Below are 24,899 nucleotides of genomic sequence, written 5' to 3'. Positions count from 1 at the left end.
CTTATATTTTATAAATCTAATCATCAAAATATCTTGTTTAGTTACAAACAAATGCTACAAAACATAAAATTTTCTTAGATTCTAGCTCAACTTAACAAGGGTGGGAACCTTTGACACATTATCTTTGGAAATTGATGCCCAAGAAATAAACTAAAGGACGCGTCCCATCCGTGATAGAAATGACACTGCATGTATTTATCAAAGGATAATGCTTGTGTCCATGCGGGGATTTAAATATCTTTCACTTACAATTATCAACATTATCATTAAAATTATTTATTCTCTTTATCATCATCTATAGGTCATAAATGAAAAAAATTATTCAATTTAGAGATATGCATACAAACACATGGACTTCATATGAAGATGTTACTTGTTATCGAAACTTTTAATTGATTTACACGTATGAATGACTAATCAATCTCTAAATTATTTAATTTTTGACAAATATAATCTTTAAATAATAATAAAAATAATAAACGATTTCGATTATAGTGCTCGAAACTAAAAATTCGTTATCTGTAATTCGGTGACAAATAAATCCCTACATAACAGGACACAAACAATATTCTTTACGAAAAGCTCACTCACAAACTCAATATCTTTCCCTCTTCGTCGTCATCGCCGATTTATCCTTTTAAGCACGGCAGGCGCAACTTGCAAAGCCACCAAAATATCATCGCGAACATATATAACCGACACGTGGCTGATCCGGACGTCTATCCGACACGTATCTTCATTGCAAGAAAACGACGCCAAAGGTTGCGAATAAAAAAATTACACGCGGCGGGTGCAGTGAATTCGCGGAGTTGAGTGGCAGGTGATCATTTCCTCCCATCCGATTTATGTTTCACACCCTGGCAAACTTCCACTCCAAAAATCACAGATGGACTGAGAGAGAGAAGAGCTCCCGACGATTCTAGGTAGAGAAATTTCTAAACCGACACACGAAAACACGCGAATTCAATCACCGAGCTTCTGATTGCATGCCACGTGTCCGATTCCGGTGAAGAAAGCATGGCCATCGTCGACAGCCACCACCACCACCGGCACAAGTCGCACTCCGACACGAAGCTCTTCACCCTCTGCCCATTCTGGCAGTCGGGGGGCCAAACGTCGTCGTCTTCCTCTTCCACGCAGAAGCTCCACGGCGATGGATTCAAATCCAAGCCCAAAACGGTATCGTCCGTCGCGAGATCCCTTCTCCCTCCTCGTCGTCGACTCCGACTCGACCCCGCCAACAAACTCTACTTCCCTTGTACGTCATCGTTTCTCATTTAAACGCCCTCGCTGCTTTTTCTAAAAGCACTTATTACTGTAGCTGACGGATTATGTATTTGTGGGTTTAATTTTGTAGATGAAACTGGGAAACAGGTGAAAAGTGCGATCCGATTGAAGAACAGAAGCAGGTCACATGTAGCTTTTAAGGTATTTTCTAATTCCTCTCTGACATCAACCTTAAGAGTTATGTTGTTATAATTACTTGTATTTTAAGCAAAAATTTAGAAGGCATTTATTATTTATTTAATTGTTAATTTTTTTTTCTCTGTGATTATTTTTTATTTAGCTTCATTGACTATTTAAATTGGTTTTGTATTTGCTGGTTTAGTTTCAAACTACTGCGCCGAAAAGTTGCTATATGCGTCCTCCGGGAGGAATACTTGCTCCGGGAGAAAGCTTAATTGCGACCGGTAATGCCCTTGCACTTGCTCTGTTGCTACAAATAACAAATCTTTATGAATTGGTTGTTCCATTGGTGGATAATTTACTTACTATTGATAAAAACTAGTATATGCCCGCACATTGTGCGCGAACGCTTTTTGCAGATGGCGCTTTACCACAGTGGCGGAAAACATTCAGGCCTATGCACCTTGGTGCGGGTTTGTTCCCCACCGACTTCCCTTCCCAACAATTAATTTCCCTTCACAACAATTAATTTCTAACCTACTAAGCTCAACCCAAAAAAAAAAAAAAAAAAATCTTTGTACTTAATCATTGTTGTAAATTTTTTTATTGACTTTGGATTTGATGATGGACAGTGTTTAGGTTTGTGGAGCAACCCGAGAACAATGAGAAACATTTGGATCAGAAGACCAAGGTTAAGTTCAAGATTATGAGTCTCAAGGTGAATGCAGGGATCGACTATGTGCCTGAGCTGGTAATATAGTGCTCTTTCGCCGACTTAATGTTCATGGTCATAGCGCATTTTGTATTTTATGCATACATTGCTAGGATATTTGAGTGCTTGTTTCCAGTTGTTTGTATTATGATCTTACCTTATATTGAGCTCTTGTGGAATTTGATTTTGTTGCTCGCTTGCATTGTGTTTTTCGGTCGGAAATTAGTACTGTCAATTTTAGCGTTTTGTTGCTTTTATAATCTTACATTTGATGACAACCCTTCAGAGACATCCGATAGAATTGGATCATGCAATTGATAACCTTAGTTTTGTTAACTGACCTTTTCTTTTCATCCAGTTTGACGAACAAAAGGATCAAGTGACAGTCGAGCAAATTTTGCGTGTTGTATTTTTGGATGCAGAGCACCCTAGTCCTGTAAGTTGAATGTGACTTACTTAATGGTACTTGTGTTTGCATCTCTTAGAAAATACATTTCTTTCCAGTATTTGACATTGTGGTTTATAGGCTCTGGAAAAACTGAACAGACAGTTGGCTGAAGCTGAGGCTGCACTTGAAGTGCGTAAGAAGCCGCCTCCTGTGGACTCAGGCCCTCGGGATGTTGGGGAAGGCCTTGTAATAGATGAATGGGTATGAGTTTTACCAAACATCTGATCCGTAGTACAATGGGCTAAATTTTTAGTCTTATGTGCTTATGCATAACATTTTGGTTTGTTCTGTTTTTTCAGAAGGAGCGGAGGGAGAAATACTTGGCTCGGCAACAGGTTGAAGCAGTAGATTCAGTGTAAACTGTGATTACCTTTTTCTGTAAGTGCTTTTGGATTGGAAGGGAGGTTCACATATTGTAATATTGTATTCTTTTTGCTCATCGGTCTTCCGATAAATGGTAGGGAGGTCATATTGTGAGGAAGTAGTTGGTACTCCGAACTAGTGTGGAAGTAGACGGCTCTGGGTTGAGCTGCCCTGTTGTAGATAATAAGTTTTGTTTTAGGTTGAAAATAAGTGAACGACTCTATAGTAATCAGCGTGCTTGTACTTGTATATTTTCAATGTTGAGGTGCCCTAGTGTTCTTGGAAGTTTGGTATTATCGTAGTAAGAACCTTCGTTCTTTGATAAGGTGATATTTTAAACTATCCTAATCTACATGGAGGAGAATTCGAACTTCGGTGCTAGTAAGAAATGGGTTTGAATGTTTAGCATGTAAACCGTCCAGCATCATCTTTCAAACGGGTAAATTGTGATTCAAAGAATTAAATTCGAAATGCGAAAATAATAGTTAATAATCCTGAATGCAAATTTCTCTCCCATATTCTAAATGTCAAATCCCAACAACCAAGGAAAAACACAAACTGAAAAAAGAAAAAGAAATCAGTAACCCTACTATGAACACATCCTGTACATAATCGTCCACCAATACCGGCCAGCAGAAACGTATAGCCGTATCAATTGTCCGGCAGCTGAAAGTCCTGCAAACCAAAAATTTGATGGGAAGGGTTCTGAACAAAGAGGGCCATGCCACATTTGGCTGGATTGTAACCGTCCCACAAGGAGAAGTTTATGGTTCCAGAAATGGTCTTCTTTGCAGCAATGTCTCTGACAGTGCAGAGCTTTTCAAGTCGTCGGACGACGAAGTCATTGGACAGGACACGTCCTTGGTTCTCTCCCTTGGGGCAGTCGGTAATCAGCCCGTTCTCGTACAGCGCCACCATCACATTGGCACCGTAGTTGTCCACCTTCGACCTCAATGATCCTGTTAGGGATACTTGCAAGGAGGCCGGTGATGGCTTTTGGAATGTTGCCTGTTCATCCACAACAAAACCAAGTTGCTAGTATTTATCCTTCACTATTTTGCGAACGGCTATTAGCCAAGTTTGACTAGCCACAACAGATAAAATTACTCTAACCAAAATCTTTCTCATGGTAACATTTTTTAATGTCCAAATCTTTGTTAGATTTACAAATAATTAAATGGTTTCTTGTTTAAATACATAGTTCAAATTTAAAGTTTAATAATGTAACATCTCAAATGTGATGTTACATGTATTATGAGCTAGTTCAAATTCAAAATGTAACAACATAAACATAACATTACATGTGTCATAAAATATAGGCTTTGAAATACGAATGTTTAACATACATCAGGCTTTAGCTTTCGACAAAAGTTGACACTTTGAAAGTGATCCACCATTTGTAAAAGCGTCAAAAGTTGACATTGCTTTTAGGTGTACCAGAAAGTATACATGTCATGTAATATTTTATCTAAACTATTTCCACTTTGGTACTTAGATATTTTAGCAGTCTTGCTTTAAGGTAAAAATATGATTAAATAAAGATGAAGGTACCTCAATGATTAGGGTGACAATCATTGAATGTAAGTACTTACAAAGATAATTGTTTTAAATAGCGTTTTATGCATAAACTTAAAGAATATTTATCGTTGCATATAAAGTTAGGAGTTTAATTTCTCTTTTTTAATATCACTTTTATAAAAATAAAAATAAAAATTATTAACAATTGGTGGGTGATTAAAGTCTTTCTCTTCAAACTAATGTATTCTGAATTCAAATATTCAATCTTCTCATAATCTAAATTAATAGAAAGCATATACTTTGTGTGTGTGAACAATTTCTTTTAATAAGTGCATATTTTATTTTAATATTACATAATTACTATTTTTTCCTCCTTATGGGAAATATTGTGTATCAAAAGTGATGGTAAAATTAGAAAAATATGATTATCATTATCTAAAAAAAAAAATGGTAAAATAGAAAAAATAGGAATATAATTATCATTTTGTCAAAAGGTACAAAATTACTATTTTACCGTTCTTTTTGCCAATAATGTGTATCAAAAATGATAACAAAATAAGAAAAAAAAGGAAAAAAAAAGTTGATAAAGAAGAGTTTTCTTAATAATAATATCATTGATTAATATAGAATATCGTTTATATTAAAATATATCAAAATAATATTGAGGACATATGAGAAATGCGAACCTGGAACGCCGGTGCAGGATATCTAGGTGCATCCTTGATAGACGTTATCAAAGCACTCTCATCGTTGCCAACACATTGGGCCCTACCTTGAAGCACAATCTGGGGGGTGAACATGGTGTCCAGACCCAAGGCCTCGACATAGGCCTTCTGCCGTACAGTCCACTGGCTGGACCCATAAGGGTCCTTCCAGCCCATGTAGTCCCAGTAGTCCACGTGGAAGGCCAACGCAACCACAGGAGGCAGGTCCGTCCCGTCAAAATCCCCCCTCCCAAGCCTTGACACCAGCAGCTCCGCGACAGGCGAGGTGGTGCAGCCCTGCGACGAGAACAGCTCCACCAGAACCGGTCCGCTCCGCTGCTGCTCCTCTGCCGAAACATGCGCGGTCGCCCCGGCCGCGTGCTTTTCGTGGGACGTGCCCGAGCCCCCTTTTGATCCAAAGCAGGAGAGGAGACCACGTGCCATAATGTTATTTATGTCGTGTCTCGTCTCCTAATTGGTGATAGCAACGGTGGTGGTGGTAGCAACGACGCTGATCGATAATTTAGCACAAGAAAAAGGGAGAGAGAATAAAAGAAATTAATAAATGTAGATGTTTGGTGTGGGAATGTAGAGAGGGAATGGAAGAAAAATTTTGGTGTTGGGGGATGAAATGCGAGGGAGAGATGTGTAATATTATGGGAATAAGAAGGGAGAGGAGTTGGGTGGATGGTTGGGAGGGAAAGGTGGCGAGGATATTCTATTTAATTTGTTATTGGAAGAACAGCATATTGGGGGATGAGCAATGGGACAGGTGGTGTTGTGTGATATGCCTGGGGGGTGTTGAATGAAACGTTACGTCGAGAAATTTTTATGAGATTTAAAATACTTGTCAGGTTGTATATCTGTTTACTTGTTATTTGACATGAGATTACAATAACGAGGCGGTGTTTCATGTACATTGAAAAAAAAATCGTTTGGGACAAAGGGTATGTGGTTGACGCGTTGTTTGTCAGGTTGGGTTGAATGTCAAGAAAACAAACAGTTCCACCAGCGACATATGAGGTGGGAGGAGGAAGAGATTTGAGCTTGTGAGATGGAAATCTTGACTATAAACAAATTAGGAAAGCTGTCGTTTTAGCGTGAGGTTTAGATGGAAGTTGCACAACCTTCTGGCTACGTTTTTTTTTTTTTTTGGTTACCTTTTTAATTGGGTTTAATTAATAGAATGCATGATCTAATCCAGCTGGTGTTTTCAACAACGTAACAAATTTTAAGACCATGTCGATCCCCATGTAATGTAATGATTGGTCATCAAGTCGTTTTAGTGTTAGTCTAACAGCATCTCTAACGAGTGGTTGATTTCTGGAACTGAAAAAGTTTTAGCTTCCACTTTATATCTTAATTTTGATAACAAAAATGGGTATGTAAAGTGTGTTTTTTGCTACATTGAGGGGACCTCGCTGCAAAATGTAAAACAGTGTATAGCTTAACATCTCCGGTCATATGTTGTATTTACACTATTTTCTCTAACCATTGGTGAACTACAATTAGAAAGACTGATAAAAGCTCAGAACTAGAGATGCTTTAAGCAGATAAGGTGAGTGACAGTGTAGGTTAGAATGCATTTTTAATAGTGTTTCGAGTACTGATACTCTATATTTTTTAACCATAATTTTTTGGTCAAAACACAAAAACTAAAATCTAACCTAAGGGTTAAAAAAATCTAAAATATTATATACTATGAAGCTTCATAAAAGTTTGCAGGTTAAAACCTAGAAATCGGTTTAGGTTGCAACAAAAAAAATAAAATAACACTCGGTGAGCAAACGTAGTTGAAAATATAACAGATTTAGATTTGTTTTGAGATCTTTTAGAACAGGCTGAACTATAATTTGTAGCCAGGAATTTTGCACGTAGTGGACATGTGGTTAAAGAAATATAAAAAAATGATGGAGATGCAGGAGATCAAACCCTGTACCTCTCGCATGCAAAGCGAGCGCTCTCTCATTTGAGCTACATCCCCACATTGAGCATTCAAAACTCTGTCATGTATTTATTATTTTAAAACATCAAAATCAGAGACAACTTCAAAGGGATTAGACCTTAAATAAATACATAATAGTTTTTGACAAAAAAAATAAACATAATAAATTGGTCCATGGATATGGGTGAACCAAATAAAATTGAGCAAGGGCCTAATCCAACAACTTCCGTGATCCAAAATGGTTCATGACTTAAGGTGGGGCCTTGATTCTGAAGATGAACGGCCGAGCTAGTTCTCATTTTCTAGCCCTAGTTAGGTTAACATTAACATATATAAAGGAAACTCGTATTGATTACGATTCAAAAATACAAAAATTCACAGCGTCGGAAAACTAACAAAGTTTCACATGATTTATATTATATGGTTTCACTTCTAATCATATCAAGATTTCTTATGATAAAACTCTTTCAACTGCCGTGTTGATGTTGTAGCTCTACCAGTTGGTTTAGACAAGTGGGTTTTCCCCAGCCAAAGAGAGAATCAAATGAGTGGGATGTTCAATAATTTAGGTTTCATTACTTATATTTTATTCAGTCAAAACACAAATAATCTCTCCATGAATTTTGGAAATCTGTAAAAACTTCCATTCTATTGTGTGCATAGTGGTCACTATATATGATGATTGGTGACAAGATAAATGTAGTAGATAATTCTTTAATAACAAACTAACCTAAATTCGTAGATCATCGTGCGGTATGATTTATATGACGTTGGAAAAAAGAATTCACAAAAAGATTTGGATTTCAAACCATTTTTCATCTTTTTATACTGACCAGAAAAAGAAAAATAAACAGTTTAGAAATTAGCTTGCACAAAGAAATGCACCATCCAACTGCAACCACTTGATCTTTCCAGTTTCTTCAAATCTCTGGAATGCTTGAATATTGGCCCCTCAATGCATTTCATATTGTTCCAAACCATGGCCGTAACTGGACAAACATAACCATGCAATCATATATAGCAAGTGGACCACATTTCCAAAACCCAATTATCAAGCCACCTGTCCCAAATTTAATAGTAACCAAGAACTGATTGAAATTTTTTCTACCTCCCAAACAATTCACAAAAGATTTTTCTATGTAACCGGTTGTGCTCTCTACATATTTCTCATATCACATGACCTAATCATGTGATAAGAGACAAAAAAAAAAAAATGTATATACCTCAGTTACACTTAAGATTTTTCTTGCCAATAAGCTCATCCACGTCAAAACAGAATTGTAGTTACTAATTTGGCACATTGCACAGCACATGCTGGTGTGCTGGCCACAAAGGAAAAATATCCACATATTACGTGGCTGAGTGAGTAGCACCAGCTATATATCCCCTTGGTTCCGAGCTCGATATAAGCTGCACCACTACGTATAACTACTTAGTTCAACAAATTTGCATCACAACTCTTTTCCAACAAAGTTTTTGCTTGTAAATTTCCGATCTCCATCTTGTTAATAACCATGCTGGAGGGTAAAGCAGTCATCGTTGAGACTGACATGCTTCAAACCATGCAGCAGAAGGCACTTGACTTGACTTCCAAAGTCCTTGATTTATTTGATGTCACTGAAGCCACTGAGATAGGCCGCTTCATTAAAAAGGTAATCACTTAGGGAGTTAGGACCGCTTGATACCATATTTATTTCAGTTTTTAGATTTTAGATTTTAGTTTTCAAAAAAATTGAAATTTGAAAACAAAAATCAAGACAATGTTTGAAAACTTAGAAAAGTAGCTTTTGTGGCTTTCAAAATAAGGGTGAGGTCTTCATATTACATGATTATCAAAGGTGAAAACTAAAAACGAAATGATTATCAAATGGTCACGTATTAGCTGCTCATATTACATTTATTCACTTCAAAATTTATTTGACGAGTACTGCTGGCTTGCTCAATTATCAACAATATGACATGAATTATGTTGACAATTTTTATAAACTTATAATTTTTTTTGTTTCTGCAGGAGTTTGACAGGACATATGGACCTGGATGGCAGTGCATTGTAGGAGCAGATTTTGGTTCATTTGTTACACATTGCCACGGCTGTTTCATCTATTTTTGCGTGGGCAGCCTTGCAGTTTTGATGTTCAGGGGAGCTGCAGGTCCAGAAGCTGAGGCAAAGCAGCCGTGTGCAGCGGCCTTGGAGGCAATACAAGCAGGAAGTTCTTATTCTCTTCATCACTTTGTGCTTTGAGTGTGTACCCTGCCTTTGTAGTAGTGTAGGCTAGGTATTAGGACTGAAGAAGAAATTCTAGGGTTCGAATTTTAGATTCAACGATCCAGCTAGCTGTTTATATACATTTTCGTCATGTTTCAAAGGACTGCTATGCATTCGTTTAATGGTTGCTGATAAGCTTGGGACTGCTAGAGTTAGGGCTTATCCCTAGCTAAGTAATTTTCTGTTTGGTTATGTTACAACCGTTTGGGTGCTTATGTTAGCAGTCCCACATCGATGAGGATAAAGAAAAGCAATGATTTTAAGTAGGATTACCTCACTCTAACTAATATCGAGGTTTTTTTGTAGTAAAACCCCACACTTAATGGATTGGGCATGTGGTAAATTTGGGAACGGTGTCGTTAGAGTGGGCCCTCCGGGTCCGTCGATCTCAAAAATTTCAACATGGTATCAGAGCCCACAGTTACGGGCCCGTACAAGCTAAAGGCTTGTCACCAGGAAGTGTGGGCTCAGAAACAAGCTTGGACTCTTAAAATAGAGCCGACATTTGAGTTCTTAAGAGTCACTTCTTGAAAAGATTGAAAACAAGTCTGGACTTCATTGGAGTCGACCTCTGAGTTTCAATTGCCGATGTGTGGATCTCCATGTGTGAACCACTAAATGGGGTTACACGTGAGGGGGCGTGTTAGCGGTCCCACATTGGTGGGGGTAAAGAAAAGCAATGACTTTAAATAGGATTACCCTACTCTAACTAATACCGAGGCCTTTTGTGGTAAAACCCCACACCTAACGGATTAGGCAGATGGTAAAATTGAGAACAATATCGATGTTGTTATCGTAGGGCCTTCCAGACCCGTCGATCCAAAAAATTTCAACAGTTTATTCTCACCCAAAGCGACCTGTGATATACATCAGATAGTTAAATTAAAGAATTTAAGTTCCAAGAAAAGGAAATGGAATTACATTATCCATCTGAAATGATAGCACATAAAGAAGTAACACATTGGAATAATTCCCTGGCAACAACCAATAACATGTACCAAGCAACTAATTTGATTATTTACAATTACCACAAAATCGACACAGGACCGACAAATGATAATTTGTAGTAAATTAAACCAAGTTCATTTGATTTGCTTATCAGTTTATCTTTGTAAGTAGTAAGTCCATAAATCTTTAGGCCTCGTTTGATGTACAGAATTAGATTGGACAGCTCAAGTGATTCATTTTATGTTGAAAGGAAAAAGTTAGTACCAACTTCAAAATATTAAAATTTTAAAGCCTACAATAGCGTTTTAAAAAGAGCTGGAATTTTTTAAGCCATTGATCAATAACAATTGTGGAGAAACGCTATCGTGCAATGCTATTAATTACATATTGTGTCGTAGTGAAGATAGCATTAACTTGTCTAAGCTAAAAATAAAAGAATGATTAGTCATGACACTACAAGAAAATAGGATATAACAACACTACCAGCACAATGTGCATTTTTCCTTGTTGTCGAAAACATGCTTTGACAACGTATCTAGAATATGGTAATTTTAATTTATATATCCATAATTTTGTTACCTATATTTACTCTTTTAGGTTCTTTTCGGTTTTTTTAGATATATAATTAGATACCAATTTCTTGTTTTGGAGAAGACTAATCTTTTTGGAGTTTTGACCGCAGAGCTTTAGAAACAATGAATGCTTTCTTACATTGAGATTAGTTTCATGAAACTGGTTGTTTGCATTACTCATATATTTAGAATCACGAAGTGACTGTGGAAGCACGAGCTGGATGACTGTTGGTTCATTCGTGAATAGTGGTATGTCTAAATGATCTGTATTTTGCCTATTGATTTTGCACGTGGAGTAAATATTATTGGTACGACAACACTGTGGATGAATGGTATCTTGTCGGTTTAATGTTGAACTTGCATGCAAAATGATCATTGGCATCACTACGACACTGTAGATGAATAGTACTTTGTCGGATGACTGTTTGAATTTATGTCTTGGATGAATAGTGGTCACCAAAAATTAATTTTAACTTCTGCTTAGTTTACTCGTTGGGGTCTTGATTGTCTTGACAATCTGTCCCTCTGAACTTCTACTCTTCTTTTACTGGTTTGGTTTTAACTGTAATGGCCGGCTTCTGGGAGAAAGCATCTGAAGAGTCTAAAGACAAATCATCTTTATTTTTAGAATCTAACTAACTATTTGGTGTAGCTGGTGAGCTAAATTTGTAAGTTCAGAAGCTGACTTTCCTTTTGAGGAAGATGATTTTGACCTTCCTTGGAGGGAAGAGGAAAGGGAAATCTCTGAGAGTAACTGTGTTGGAGGAACCATAAATTACTTAAGGGAACTCTTTGAGGACCTAGTCGAGGATTCATTATTGATTGAATTTGTCCAATCACTTGACTAAAATGACCCTAAACACTTCTTCATCATGACTGACATAATATCCCTTATTTTAAAGATCCATGACACCTTGTATTTAGCCATGAAGTGTAAAAGTAGAGGGAATCTTTCACCGCATTTGTCTTTCTTGTAGTGAGACTGGAATGGGAGTCCTAGACACAATCCACAAGTTATTATTTTTAATAATAGAACATTTTATGGGAACGCAAGTAACGTCACCTCTAGAATACATGATCTACCTAGTAATTTAATATGCCCAACCTTAAGTGATTTCAGGTGGAAAAAAAATGTTTTTATGTCTAGAATAATGCTTATGAAAGATAGTAATCAACCATTTTGGAAAGAAAAATTTATCAATGGATTATCAAACCTATTTGCCCATGAAATTAGACAAGTATTTGTTAATGAAGATGTTATCATCTCATAATATCCTTACTTATGGAAACATTATTATTAGGGTAAATTACACATAATTACCTTAACTATTGGGTCATTAACAGTTTCATACCTCATATTTAAAAAGTTTCAATGTCATACCTCATCTACGTATTTGTTACAATTTCATACATTCTGTCAGTTGTCTATCAATTCATCTATTAAAATGCTAACGTGGCAAGTGATGGGACCCATTTTCTTTTAAAACCCCCCCAACCCCGCGCCATCTCTTCCTCCCTCCCATGGTGCTCCTCCCCCTCCCCTCCCCCTCCCCATCTTCCTCTTCCTTGCACTGGGGTCGAGGAAGAGCGATTGGGTTTTTTTTTTTTTCCTTTCTTCTGGTTGCTTGGTGGGGGGGGGGGGAGATGATTGGGGTTTGAATGTGGGGGAATGGGTGTGGATTTACGGAGTGGGGTGTGTAGAGAAGGGAAGAGGGTGGGTGCAGAGGAGGAGGGAGGATGGGTGCCGCAGTGGGTTTGGGGAAGACATGAGGGGAAGAAAGGGTGGGTTGAGGGAAGGGGGGGTCGGGGAAGATGAAGATGGGTTTTTTTTCTTTTTTTCTTTCTTTTTTCGGGTTGCAGGTTGGGCTCGGGTGAGGGGAGAAGGAAATGGGGAGCCAGGGGGGGTGCAGATGGTGGGGTTGTTTTGGCGGGGGGACGACGGATGGATGATGGGGTTGTTTTGGCGGAGGGAGATGGATGGAAGGAAGGTTTTGTTAGGGGGGATAGACGGACGGACGGACGGACATAAGGTTTTGTTGGGGGGGGGGATGAACAGACGGACGAAAGGTTTGTTGGGGGGGGATGGACGGAAGGAAGATTTTTTTTGGGGGGGTGGGGAGGGAGAGACGGAATGAAGGTTTTGTGGGGGGAACAGGGGAAGATCCAAGGGGATGGGGTTTCCCTGGGGGGAGGGGTGGTGGGATCTGGGTTTGGTTTGGTTGGGTTGGGTTTTTTAATTTTTTTAATATGTAGTTAATATTTAATTAATTTTTCTAATACAAAGTGGACCCCGCCTCATGCCACGTCAGCATTTAACAGAGGAATTGACAGACAGCTGACGGAAGGTATGATATTGCAACAAATTCGAAGATAAGGTATGACATTGAAACTTTTTAAAGATGAAATATGAAACTGTTAATAACCCAATAGTTGAGGTAGTTTATATAATTTACCCTTATTATTATTATTATTATTATCCAAAAAGAAGGACTAAAACTATGTATTGATATGAAAATAACTATACAAGTCAACAAAGATAAATTAAAAAAAAATTGCTACATATGAGTTAGGAGCATTTTGTGAACAATAAGGTCTACCCCCTTTGCTCCCTCTAGTAGAAAATGCCCCACTAAAAACTCAAGTAAAAGATACTATAAATACAAAAACGAAAGGAAATTGTTATTGGCACTTCAAATTCCTCATTCTACACTCCAAACTTTCTATATTTAGAAACAAAAATACTCTTGTGAGGAGTGTAGAAAGAGATTTTTGGATTGCCAATAACACTTCCCAAACAAAAACAGGAATTTTGATACTAGCTAGTAAATTTTATGAGAAAAGTAAATCTAAAAAGCTGGTCTAAAAAAAACCAGTTAATAATACCTATTCGAAAAATCAAAGTAAAGATAAATGTTACAAATGTGGTGTATATATATATATATATATGGTCATTATGCAAATAAATGCATTAACCAGCTAAAAATCTCTAAAGAAGAGAAAACAGATTTAATTACGATTCTAGAATTAGAATCCCACTCCATAGTCAAATCCTTCAAGCAACTCTGAATCCCCAAACATAAACATTGGATGCAGAGATAGTTGTTGTATAACAATTTTTGTTTAAAACAAACAGGAAGAAATTAATTAGTAAAATTGATGATTCAAAATTAAAATCTCAATACTTCAAAAAATTAAGAAATTAGTAAGTATTATAACTGTAACGTATTTTAACAATTTGAACTGTCTATCTTTTAGAACATCATTCATAGATCATCCTTGCAAAAAATTAGACAAATCCAAAACCATTAAGACATTCATTTGTAATGAAGAAAATTGACAAATTCGGTTGTACAAAAAAAAACCCTAAACCTTTAATCTAACGGTCATATGGTTTAAAATTTTGAGTGATTTTTGGTAGACATAATCTTTGAGGAAGACTAAAAAATAGATGGTTCAGCTCGTTGAAATACATTACGAAGTGGGCCCCACAAAAGCTAGTGTAAAAAATTATGTAAAAAAAAAATGGTGTCAAAAACTTGTTCCCTGTACGTATCATATACACGTTGTGGAACCCTACCCAAAATGACAACGTCCAAACAGGTTTGTGGAACCCTACTTAAAATGAGAAAGTTCAAATTAATAGGTTTGTGGAAAAAGGCATCCACAACGTTCTTAAGTCGTTGTACGCGGATGTTTTCGACAACCTTTTCTGAACGTTGCCAAAAATAAACTTTAATAAGATATGTACCACAACGTCTGGTAAATGTTGTTAAAAGTTTCAAACTGTTCACAACATCAAGATATATAACATCCTGATGCGCGTTGTCGAAGGTCTTTCACAACGTTCATTGCCTGTTGTCAAATTATGTTTTTCTTGTAGTGTGAAGGAAACTTATCGCTTATGATCCTACTTTCCCTCGTGATGACTGATCCATCTCCACCTTAACTTCATAATTTGAAAGTTGGCATCCGTTTCTTCTTACATGCATGCATTGAATTTAGTGAGAAATTCAATTGAAACCAACCCTATACACGTATGCCAAAATGAAGGGCCTTAGTAGTGTTTAGGCGAGAGGCAGCACTAGTTAACTATAAGTGTGCATGCTAGAGGGAAACTAAAACTAATGATGCCTGCACCTGGTCTACAGTAATAGCTAGAGACTGAAGAAAATTTATATGCTAATAGAGATTTTAATAATTCTACTTATTATTACTGCCCCTTACATTCTCATAATTGTACTTACTTAATTATTACCCAAGACACCATTAATATCATGGCCTTCCTTTGTTCTATTTATACAAAATTGAGACATTATTGTTGGGACTTAAAAATACTTCACTATTTTGGAGATGTTTATCTCACAAACAAGAATGCAATGCAGCAGAATTGATAGGCAAGAGAAAGAAAGAATACTCAGGGGGCGTTTGTTTGCCCTCACTAAGTTGGACTGGACTGGACTGGACTAGCTATTAGTCCAATACTGTGTTTGTTCCATGCTGGGACTAACATTAATGAGACTAAAGGGGACTAGCATGGACAAAACCTTCACTAAGAGGTCTTAGCGAGACCCCCCAATAACCATGGGACTAGCTAAGACTATCCTTCTTTCTTCCTCGTCCATGCTCAACGACCACTCCCGACAGACTCCTCGTCATCTCCGGTCACCTAGATCAATCAACTTTCCGACTCCCTTTCAGATCCATTTCACAACCAACTTTCATATAAAATATACCAAATTGAAGCTAGGAGTGACAAGATTACGATTTTACTTGAATAAAGGCCAAAATGTGGTCGAATGTGGCCGGAAAATGGCCTGGAAGTCTCAGCCTGTTTGGGCTTCTTCAAATCCATGACAGATTCGAGCATTCAAAGCTAAGATCTCGGTCTAGGGATGGTGATGAATTTTTTGGCGGTGCTAACTTCATCCAATTTAATGAGGGTTGGCCAAAAAACACATCGGGAAACCTGCAACTCGTTGGGAAAATTGGAGCCGTGAGGTTCCATTCGAACAACACATAGCTAGAGAGGGAGGGAGGACAGAGAAATAGACACTGGAATCAATAAGGAGTTTGACCATGAATGAGAAAGAAACATGAATTGAGAGGTCTAAGAGGAAAAAAAGAGGGAGAAGGTGGGACGATGAGAGAAGAGGAAAATGGTGGGATGGAAATGGTAGGAAAAGATGAAGAAAAAGATAAGATCATAATAAAATATTAATAATTTATATATTAAATAATATAATATTAGAATTTGTTATTATCCAGCTTCTTAGTCCAATACTGCACCAAACGCTTCACTAAGTTAGTCCAGTTTAGTCTAGTCTAAGCCAGTCCAGCTTAGTCCTTGAAGCTAATCCAATCCGAGATAGTCCGGCGCAACAAACGCCCCCTCAAAGTATTACATAAGATTTTTTATTCACTCACAAACTTAGCACAAGAGGAAACACTCAAACACTCTTAGAAACTTTGTTGCTTCTTCTCACTTGGCACTTGGCACTCTCACTTCTCACTACTTGCTTTCTTGGCTGTTACATCACATAGCTTACCACCTCACCTATTTATAGGCAAGGTTTGCCAACTTTGGCATTGCTAGAACTTTCTAGCTAATGCTTAACAACCACACATTTTTACAATATTCTAGATCTTTCAACAAAAAGCCTTAGATATTTATGCATACATTCTACCAACTTGAACTTTACTAGAACTCTCTAGCATGTGCATGGATCTTTCTTTGTGTATGAACCGGATCAATTGTCTTGGGCCAAGACAAGATTACAATTCAACAATTATAACATAACCAAACTTCACAACGCACACAGCCTTTGACTGATCTCTATAATCAATCAAAAAAATCATCTTGATCATTTGGCTTTGGAGACGTCAGCAAGGCCGTATACAATCTGAGCCTGTCCTCTCCCAATGAAGAACACCTTGACACAGGTCTCCTAGGCCTTATAAAGGACAACGAAGTCAGCGTTAAACGGTGCTTGTACCTCCTCCAAGCCAACTGAATCGCCACAGCAGCCCAAGTCCTCCAACCAGGCGAGTAGTACCTTGCACTTCTCTTAACCTTTTCGTTCACGAATGTGTAACGGAAATGTTGTGTCACGTATTTCACATCCTCAGCTTCAAGGCTAAATGCCTCTGTGGTTTCAAGAGTGACTAATGTGGAGGAAGATGGTGGTAGTCTTTCTATAAAGGGCCTTCTGAGACACCACGACAAAAGCTCATCGCCGCTGAAGTTGCCAGGGCCTAACATGCAGCAACTTTTCACACCATCTCTGAGAACTTGGCTGCTTTGAAGGTGACCCCTTACTACAAACAGCATTCTTTGAACTGGATCTCCTTCTCTAGTTATCTGTATGAAGCACATAAAGGTTACTGCTAAAATTTGAATTGCGTAAAGAAAAGGCAGGACTAACCATTTTATTCTATGTACTAATGCTACCACATTTTACTTTGAAAGTTATCATTCAATGAGCGTGTAATAGAGTTAAACTAGAATCGAAGGTCTCTTGCTAGAATCAAACGTCTCTTGCTGTGAGTGTGGCCTAAGTTGCACATAAAACTATAAGGTCCACGAGTATGGTCACAGTTCTTTTTAACCAACAATTATCATCTATGGGATTTGAACTTAGAACCTCCAATCCAACAAAATGAAGAATGAGTTTTGCTAGATAAATTGTCATATGCCACAAGCACATTTATATTAAAGAATAGTCATATTGGTAACTCACAGTTTCTCCTTTCGGGAATATAAGAGACTTCACGCGGTCACAAATATTCTCAAGAACCAGATCATCCATATGTTGGAACAATGGCACCTGAAACAAGTTTCAAAAACTACGGAATTATCTCTATATATTCTGTTGATATTATAAAAAAATAACTACCATGCATGCACCCATGTAGTAATGTTTGTACATAGAGGTGCTCAACTTTAGTTATATGGAGGCTGGCGCTAACCATTATTTGACTAAAGTCAATCTAGATTAGCAGTGGGTACAGAAACGTACCTGTCTCACTAAGTCCAAGCAAAGATGGTATTTGATGTCCCTCCTGAGGCCCTCAGGGAGATTTCTGATCATCTCACATTCATCTACGCCACGCATGGCGGCCCATCTCTGACGCTCGTAGTTTCGCACCCGCTGTCTAAACCCCTGAGGCAACTGCCTCTTCCTCATCCACCACTCTATGTTTCTCATCTTCAGTTGCATGGCTTGTTTCTTGGATGTTGTGGCATGCAAAAACACCTGTGCGTACATATTATGTTATCAAAATATGAATAAAGACTCTTGACAAGACGATATCATGTCTAAATGTGTCCTAGTTCATAGTTCGACAACGATAAATCCTAAAAATCTTGCAAAGTTCTTTACCTTTATGTTTCCTATCAACATGGTGACCAAAAGCAGCCCACTGGTTAGAACAATGATGTTGAAAACAACCTCTAACCACTCGGTTGAGCTTTCCAAGTTTCCAAAGGTGCTGCACATAATTAAATATAATTCAATCATTTAACACTTAACACAAAGGTTAATAAAGCTAAAAAAAACCAATAAAAATAACTAAGAAAGGTTGGGAACTAAGGAGGTGAAAATGAATAGTGCCTAAGAGTCATTAGGCCCCAAAAGATGGGGAAAAGGATCTTCTCCAATCGGCTATCATTTGTGACCAGCTGAACAGTCCATGAATAAGCTCCATAATCGTAATGATCGGCACTGTCTAAGCACGTCGACCGTGCTTTTCTGTTCTCCGCCCAGGCTAGTCTCGCTGCTTCTCTTAGAGTGTTTGTCGCTCCATAGTAAATAGAGTCCTCGCAAGCTAATATTCTGAGGCCACAACCACTTGTTTCTCTGCATTGCTCTTTCAAGCATTTCTCTGCCCTTTGGATTCCTAACAAGTACCAACATGCTCCTGCAGCCTGCAAATTAACATCAGATTATAGACATAGAGAAATATAATTAGACATGTTTAAGTCAAGTGTGTCCCGTGTACCATCCTAAACTTAATTAAGTCTCTAAACTATAAACGCTAAACAATGGTACTTAATTTGGATGACTATAAAAACAAATTATGTTTAGAGTTTTGAAGAGGATGTCTTTGGAAACAGTATTAGCTCAGAAAATATAATTAGAGACCTTAAACTTTCTTAATCTATATTTGAAGTGAATTTCTCTCATGTTTATATTTAATTTTATTCGTTACTTTTGTTTGATTATACAATATGATGAATATGATGATGATCAGAAATAAAGGTTTTTAAGATGAGAGCAAACGTGTTTGATTATTATTTTGCTAGTTGTAAAAATCGGATATAAAATTTGAAGTACGAGTGGGTGAGACAATGCTTAAAAAGGTCCAACTTTTTGCCCTCATTCAGAAATTTTTTATTGTGATGGGAACACGGGTGGTACACCACGTGTTTTTATGTAAGTGTTAGAAAATTTTATGTTTTAATTTATTAAGTTTTTAACACACATATTCCACTATTTGCATAATAACACATGATGTATTATCTCGTGTGCTGATCATACTAAAAAATCTCTTGACGTTGAGAACGATTTCCAATCACATGCATCACGGTTGGACAAATTCTTCTTGTTTTCAATTCATGATTAATCATTCATGCCTTGGGTACATTTTGTTAAGCCTCTTGATCTTATCTTTCTCTGTATTGTGGGGTTGAAGTGGACTACTTTTCACCCACCGAAAACCCTAGACGTATGGCCTACCTGCATGGATCGAAAATCCAACACATTTTTACATAAAAAAGAGAATGTTATAGACCTTGTATTTTGTTTTGTCAGATATATATTGTGGGCTCAATATTATTTTTTGCGAAAGAGAAAAAAAATCCCTTCTTCAAACTGCCACCTAATATTAGCAAATTACTCATATTACAATACCTATATTTATTTATTATAATTATAACTTATGTTCATGAAATATAAACTATATCACCTATTATTTTTGTAAGACATTATGCGACTGTCACACTCAAATTGATTTCTAGGATTGCAAACTCTCCCTTATTTTAGTATGTTATATTAATAAACTGTCAATATTAAAACCTCTAAGCATTAGTTTACCTAATTAAAAATCTAACAATATAACATATCAAATCATATGAATAAATTACCATCTTAAATTATAGTTAGACTCCCTATATATACAAAACAAACTATCGAGTGTGAGAGAGACGGTGGGATTTATGGAAGATGAATACTTACATGGGCAGCGACAAAATATGCAATCAAGTTGAGGGCTATCCCCCACCAAACAGTTCCAAAAATGTAGCCAGAGAGATTTTGCATCCGACGCAGTAGGCAGACAGAGTGATAGATCTTTGGGAGATATTGGAAGAAAAACATCAAGAACACTGTCATCACTACGGTCACCGATCCTCTCTCCAATAGCGAAGGAATTACCACCCACAATATTATCTGAAATACAAATTAGCTAAAACACTTCGTTTCAAGGGTACTTTGATTCAGGTCCAAAAAATTTGAGTTGTTGCTGAATTTAGTCCAGTTCCTTAATTTTAATTTATGCATATTCTCTCAAAATTTGAATTTGAATATATAAATATAAAAATCTAACCAATTTTATGTAAAATAGTTAGAATAAAATTGATATGTCATCATATATGATACCTATACCAACAGATTGATAAAATACATTTAAATTGTGATATAAATATCTATGAAAATAAATAAAAATTAATCTACCTATCATCCATGAAAATAGTTTTAAAAAAATTCCATCTTCCATAGATTTATAAATCCATACTAGTATATAGGTTGATATATATATATAATCTTCAATGTCGACTAGTTAACACATGTCATAGAGGTAGAAAAAATGAGATGTGAATTAGGAGCAGTAAAAAGGAGAAACAATATTTAATTCTTATATTTAATCTTAAAATTGGGTAACAGATAAACCTATAAATAAGGGATGACATTTATCACAATTTAACAAAAAGATATTATATAAAAAAAAGTTGATGTGGATAACCAGTAAATGAACCTAACCCAACAAAGTGGACCAAACTCAATAATAACTCACAAATTGAACTTATATCAAGTTTACTCTAGTTTCAATATAAAAAAAGATGAGAAAATTAGAATTAGATGCCTCATTTTAGACTTTTATAGACTAAACATTTATGCCTTTTGAGTTTTTGATTAAGCTTTTGAAACATTTGAATAAGATACTTAGACTTGAACTACTTCAGATTAATTGAAATTAATTTACATTTAAATATCTGCTATATATTTTAAATAATTTCAATATATTTAAGTTTAAAAATTTAAACTTTTCAAATCTAAATGTACACCCATGCCAAATGGTAACGTACCAACATTAAATGAAAACATACCAACGTCAAACGAAAACATACCCACCCCAAATTAAAACGTACCCAATTACAAACTATATTAAAATAAATATTCATCTTTTTGGAATGTTTAAAAATATGTTTGATTCATACACAATGTTCTAGATAGTCTTGTTTTTTGGTAGATAAGTCTCTGGAACAACTTTTAGTTGATTGGAGATAAATCCTTATTATTGTAGATAATGCTAATTAATAACGATAAATCATATAATTTTGAATTAACAAAAAGGCTATTGTCCGTTGATTAACGACTCTTTCTATAAAAAATTAAAAAAATTAATTAAAGTAATTTAAACTTTTACATTGTTAACGACTCTTTCTATAAAAAAATAATTAATGAAGGTAATTCCTCATTATTAGGACAAACGTAATAAAACTTATGTTTTGAAAACAAACGTACCAAAAATTCAAATGTACCAAAAACTAAATGTACCAAAAATTCAAATGTACCAAGAAGCCAAATGGACCAAAAATTCAAATGTACCAAGTAACCAAATGTACCATTATAATCAAATGTACTGATATAACCAAATGTACCTAACAACAAGTTTTGTTATGTTCTATTTAATTTACTAAAATAAATATTTTAATAAAAAATAAAAAAAATCTTAAATCATCATAGTAAGAGATGCATAAAAATAGAAGAAAAAAAGGAATGCTAACTTGAATAGACTTCTAATGAAATAAAATTAAAGTACTAAAATTGTGGGAAAAATGTTTAATCAAATTTGCAAAAGGAATAGATGTTTAATCTATAACATTTAAAAACTGAGGCGTTTATATCAAAGCGTCCCTAAAAAAATGTCTCCTTTTTGTAAGAGCAGCATGGCAAATTTGGTCTACATAAAATGTTTTATCAGTATTGGAAAATGAACATATTCGTTGATTTTTTTCCAAAATAAATAATTTTTAATACGAGTCACATTCTACACTAAAAATGAGGTGGGAGAGTTAGTGCCTTGATGAGAAAAGTCCTAACCACTAAGGCAATCCACTACTTGTTAAAAAAAAAAATTAATTAAAAATTTAATTAATAATTAAAAAATAAAAAAAATAAGAAAATAAATTAATGATTAAATGCCATAATCATACCTTTTAAAAAAAAGGGGCTTTTAGATCCAAGTCCAAAAATGTAGAGTGTTTTTAGGAATGAGTCCAGTTATCTAATTATATGTTTTTATTTCTTTTATACTCATTTTATATTTTCTAAAAATATTAAAAATCAATTAAAATCTTCTAATATTATGCATTTTCCAACTCCAAAATAATATATTTAATATCTTATAACAAAAAAACTAATATACTAACATAAATTTATCTACAAAACATTCTACCCTAACTCAAGTAACAAATATATGAATGTATATAATACCTATACGTGAGATATGAAACCTAATTAAAATGTAGAAAAAACATAACATACCTACAAGTAAGACACATTAATCTGTGACAGGTTGATTACAAAAAAAGAATCTGTCATATAGGTAGATAAATATAATTAACCTGTGATATAGGTTGATTATAAAAATTAAAAATAAAATCTATAAATGGGGTTTAAAGTAGGAGGAAGAACGAGAAATAACAAAAAGATAAATAAAAAGAAATAAGCAAAGAGATAATTGGGAAGAAATTTGATTTTTATAATAAATCTTATCATTGAACAGATAACTATTGATAATTAAATAATTAAATATAACAAATTGGACTTATTTTAATAAACTGGACTATTCCTACTATTGGCTCAAAAAATTGGACTTATATCAAGTTTCCCCTAAAAAAAATCATAACAAATAAAGAAAAACAGGGACCCTATATTTCTTAAGCAAACCAAATGCTTTAGACAAGAATTTTTCCATCACGCCCTCATTCATTTTTTCACCGCGTATTACTCAAAAGAAAACTAAAAGGAGGGTGTATATAACACCACATGTTAGGATTTAAATAAAAAGATATTGGGGCTCAAAGCAGAAAGTAAAAATGAGTGTGTGAATAACACCATCCTATCTTTTTTCTGGATACGTAGAGATTACATAGCTCACATGTTACAAACTCTCCTCTCTGCAAAATACGTATGCAGTGTGCTGTATGCATAAAGACAGCAAGCCTTAAACAAACGGACCGCATATCTTTGATAATGATATGGAGAGAACCCACGACAATTATCACAATAAGGACAGCAAACGGAAAAAAAATAAAAATAAGGACAAAAGATAATGATGATGATTAATAAACATAGTAATGATGATTAATAAACGATTACCTTTAAGAATCCACCACAAAAAATTTGAACAAACTAAGGGGATAAGAAGTGAGCTAAGTCTCATAATGGGCAAACAATAATATAGTTCAAATTCACTTTTGGCAAGAATCGAACATAAAACTTTTCACTTATAAGTGAAGAAGAATACAATCAGAACGTAGTACTAAGTCACAATATTAATTATATTTAGACATGCTAAATTCACACAACTCCACTTAAGCTCACACACTCACTGTCATGGAGATAAGTTTTACCGTCATGTGGGACAATCAATATTAGTCATACATGCGGAAGTAACTATGTTGTAATAGCATCAACTAAAATTAATTAGTGAATTCTGACCTGGGGTATTGGGATAATAACAAAGAGGTCAAACAGAAACCCCTTCTTCGACTTCAAGTACTTGAGAGCCACAGACCTTGGCACTAGTGTCGCGCAGCCCATTGGCTCCTCCACCATCCCCACCAACCATGGCCGTGAAGGAGTAGCGTTTGGCCATCTTCAGCTGCAACCACATGTTCCACAAGTGCAACACGTCCGTCATGCAGCGGAGCACCGTCACCGTGATGGCGAACCACCCGTCCACAAACAGGCACATACAGCTCTGGCTAATGGATAAGGCGTAGAAGAAGAGAGGGTCTATGATGAGCCCCGTTGCACACACAAGGAGGAAAACCCTGTTCCATTCTTGAACCCATTTCGCTCTCGGGTCGAGAACTTGGCCGAGTGACCAACCGGGCCTCCTCCTCTGGCGCGATGAACACATGTTGTTGTACAAGCAGTTCTCAAAATTTCCTCCATGAGATGTACTACTTCCATCACTCTCTTCGTCGTCTTCTTGTACCTCGTGGTCTTCGTGATCTTCAGTTTCAGATTCATCGTCGGAGATGTAGTTATGCATGCGTGAAGAAGTCTGAGAAATTTCTTGCTCACTAGGCATGGTTATGAGTAATGGGATGGGAGGAATTAAGGTACGAGTTCTGATGCAGCTTTGAAATGATATGTGTTCGCGTAAAGGACAACAATAATTGGAGAGATGGGAAGCAAACAGTGAATTAGGCAGGGGGAAGAGAGGGTGATGACAAATTTGATTGTGAACTTACCAGATTGCCCTCCGGTTAAATCCACTTTGGAATTTTTGGTTACTGAGTTGTACAGGGTGATGTATACTTGTTTGACAGTTCACCAATTACCCCAAACCATATATGCATCAAGTCGGACCCGACACTGTCATTGATGTTGCTTTACAAAAGTCGAGTTGAGCCAAAATTTCAAGAATTCCAAGCATCCAAATGGGGATATTTGCTCAATTTCTTGAAGACCTACAAGCACAAGTTGCAGACATCACAATTAT

General features: G+C 36.1%; 4 protein-coding genes across 5 annotated transcripts; 2 read left to right on the top strand and 2 right to left on the bottom strand.

The window, feature by feature from the left end:
• Nucleotides 1-623: 623 nt before the first annotated feature.
• Nucleotides 624-3,215, top strand: LOC103927385 (vesicle-associated protein 4-1). Of its 2 annotated transcripts, XM_048585796.1 has the most exons (8): nucleotides 624-1,258; nucleotides 1,358-1,428; nucleotides 1,610-1,691; nucleotides 1,827-1,874; nucleotides 2,040-2,158; nucleotides 2,478-2,555; nucleotides 2,646-2,768; nucleotides 2,867-3,215. In XM_048585796.1, the coding sequence occupies exons 1-8, from the start codon at nucleotides 1,018-1,020 to the stop codon at nucleotides 2,924-2,926; spliced, it is 822 nt and encodes a 273-aa protein (XP_048441753.1). In that variant the 5' UTR covers nucleotides 624-1,017; the 3' UTR covers nucleotides 2,927-3,215. The 2 variants fall into 2 exon arrangements, with proteins under 2 accessions (XP_048441753.1, XP_009334577.2); XM_009336302.3 differs by lacking the exon at nucleotides 1,827-1,874 and having other exon boundaries at nucleotides 645-1,258.
• Nucleotides 3,216-3,419: 204 nt separating this feature from the next.
• Nucleotides 3,420-5,945, bottom strand: LOC103965958. Its single transcript, XM_009379062.3, has 2 exons — nucleotides 5,135-5,945; nucleotides 3,420-3,938 (listed from the first exon to the last, which is right to left on the bottom strand). The coding sequence occupies exons 1-2, from the start codon at nucleotides 5,594-5,596 to the stop codon at nucleotides 3,582-3,584; spliced, it is 819 nt and encodes a 272-aa protein (XP_009377337.2). The 5' UTR covers nucleotides 5,597-5,945; the 3' UTR covers nucleotides 3,420-3,581.
• A 2,553-nt stretch (nucleotides 5,946-8,498) lies between these two features.
• LOC103965935 (dynein light chain LC6, flagellar outer arm-like) lies at nucleotides 8,499-9,573 on the top strand. The gene is made up of 2 exons (XM_009379038.3): nucleotides 8,499-8,749; nucleotides 9,109-9,573. The coding sequence occupies exons 1-2, from the start codon at nucleotides 8,612-8,614 to the stop codon at nucleotides 9,337-9,339; spliced, it is 369 nt and encodes a 122-aa protein (XP_009377313.2). The 5' UTR covers nucleotides 8,499-8,611; the 3' UTR covers nucleotides 9,340-9,573.
• A 6,699-nt stretch (nucleotides 9,574-16,272) lies between these two features.
• Nucleotides 16,273-24,575, bottom strand: LOC103927389 (cyclic nucleotide-gated ion channel 4). The gene is given in 8 exon segments (XM_009336305.3): nucleotides 16,273-17,241; nucleotides 17,621-17,707; nucleotides 17,900-18,136; nucleotides 18,263-18,371; nucleotides 18,494-18,807; nucleotides 20,117-20,329; nucleotides 23,888-23,987; nucleotides 23,989-24,575. Coding segments are annotated over 8 exon segments (2,076 nt in total). The 5' UTR covers nucleotides 24,486-24,575; the 3' UTR covers nucleotides 16,273-16,722.
• Nucleotides 24,576-24,899: the final 324 nt, after the last annotated feature.

This window comes from the organism of the source record quoted next, unplaced genomic scaffold (genome assembly GCF_019419815.1).
Source record: "Pyrus x bretschneideri cultivar Hongxiangsu unplaced genomic scaffold, Pyrus_bretschneideri_v1 Contig23, whole genome shotgun sequence".
NCBI classification, from domain to species: Eukaryota; Viridiplantae; Streptophyta; class Magnoliopsida; order Rosales; family Rosaceae; genus Pyrus; species Pyrus x bretschneideri.
The sequence above is the reverse complement of the archived record's forward strand: the minus strand, read 5'-3'. Positions and strand labels throughout refer to the sequence as shown.

What these genes read in the sequence shown, in the direction of transcription:
- LOC103927385 (XM_048585796.1), top strand. Translation starts at nt 1,018, where the DNA reads ATGGCCATCGTCGACAGCCACCACCACCACCGGCACAAGTCGCACTCC. An exon ending in ATTCAGGCCTATGCACCTTG is followed by an intron (nt 1,875 to 2,039) that starts GTGCGGGTTTGT and finishes GATGATGGACAG; the next exon opens with TGTTTAGGTTTGTGGAGCAA. An exon ending in ATGCAGAGCACCCTAGTCCT is followed by an intron (nt 2,556 to 2,645) that starts GTAAGTTGAATG and finishes TGTGGTTTATAG; the next exon opens with GCTCTGGAAAAACTGAACAG.
- LOC103965958 (XM_009379062.3), bottom strand. Translation starts at nt 5,596, where the DNA reads ATGGCACGTGGTCTCCTCTCCTGCTTTGGATCAAAAGGGGGCTCGGGC. An exon ending in ATCCTGCACCGGCGTTCCAG is followed by an intron (nt 3,939 to 5,134) that starts GTTCGCATTTCT and finishes GTGGATGAACAG; the next exon opens with GCAACATTCCAAAAGCCATC.
- LOC103965935 (XM_009379038.3), top strand. Translation starts at nt 8,612, where the DNA reads ATGCTGGAGGGTAAAGCAGTCATCGTTGAGACTGACATGCTTCAAACC. An exon ending in TAGGCCGCTTCATTAAAAAG is followed by an intron (nt 8,750 to 9,108) that starts GTAATCACTTAG and finishes TTGTTTCTGCAG; the next exon opens with GAGTTTGACAGGACATATGG.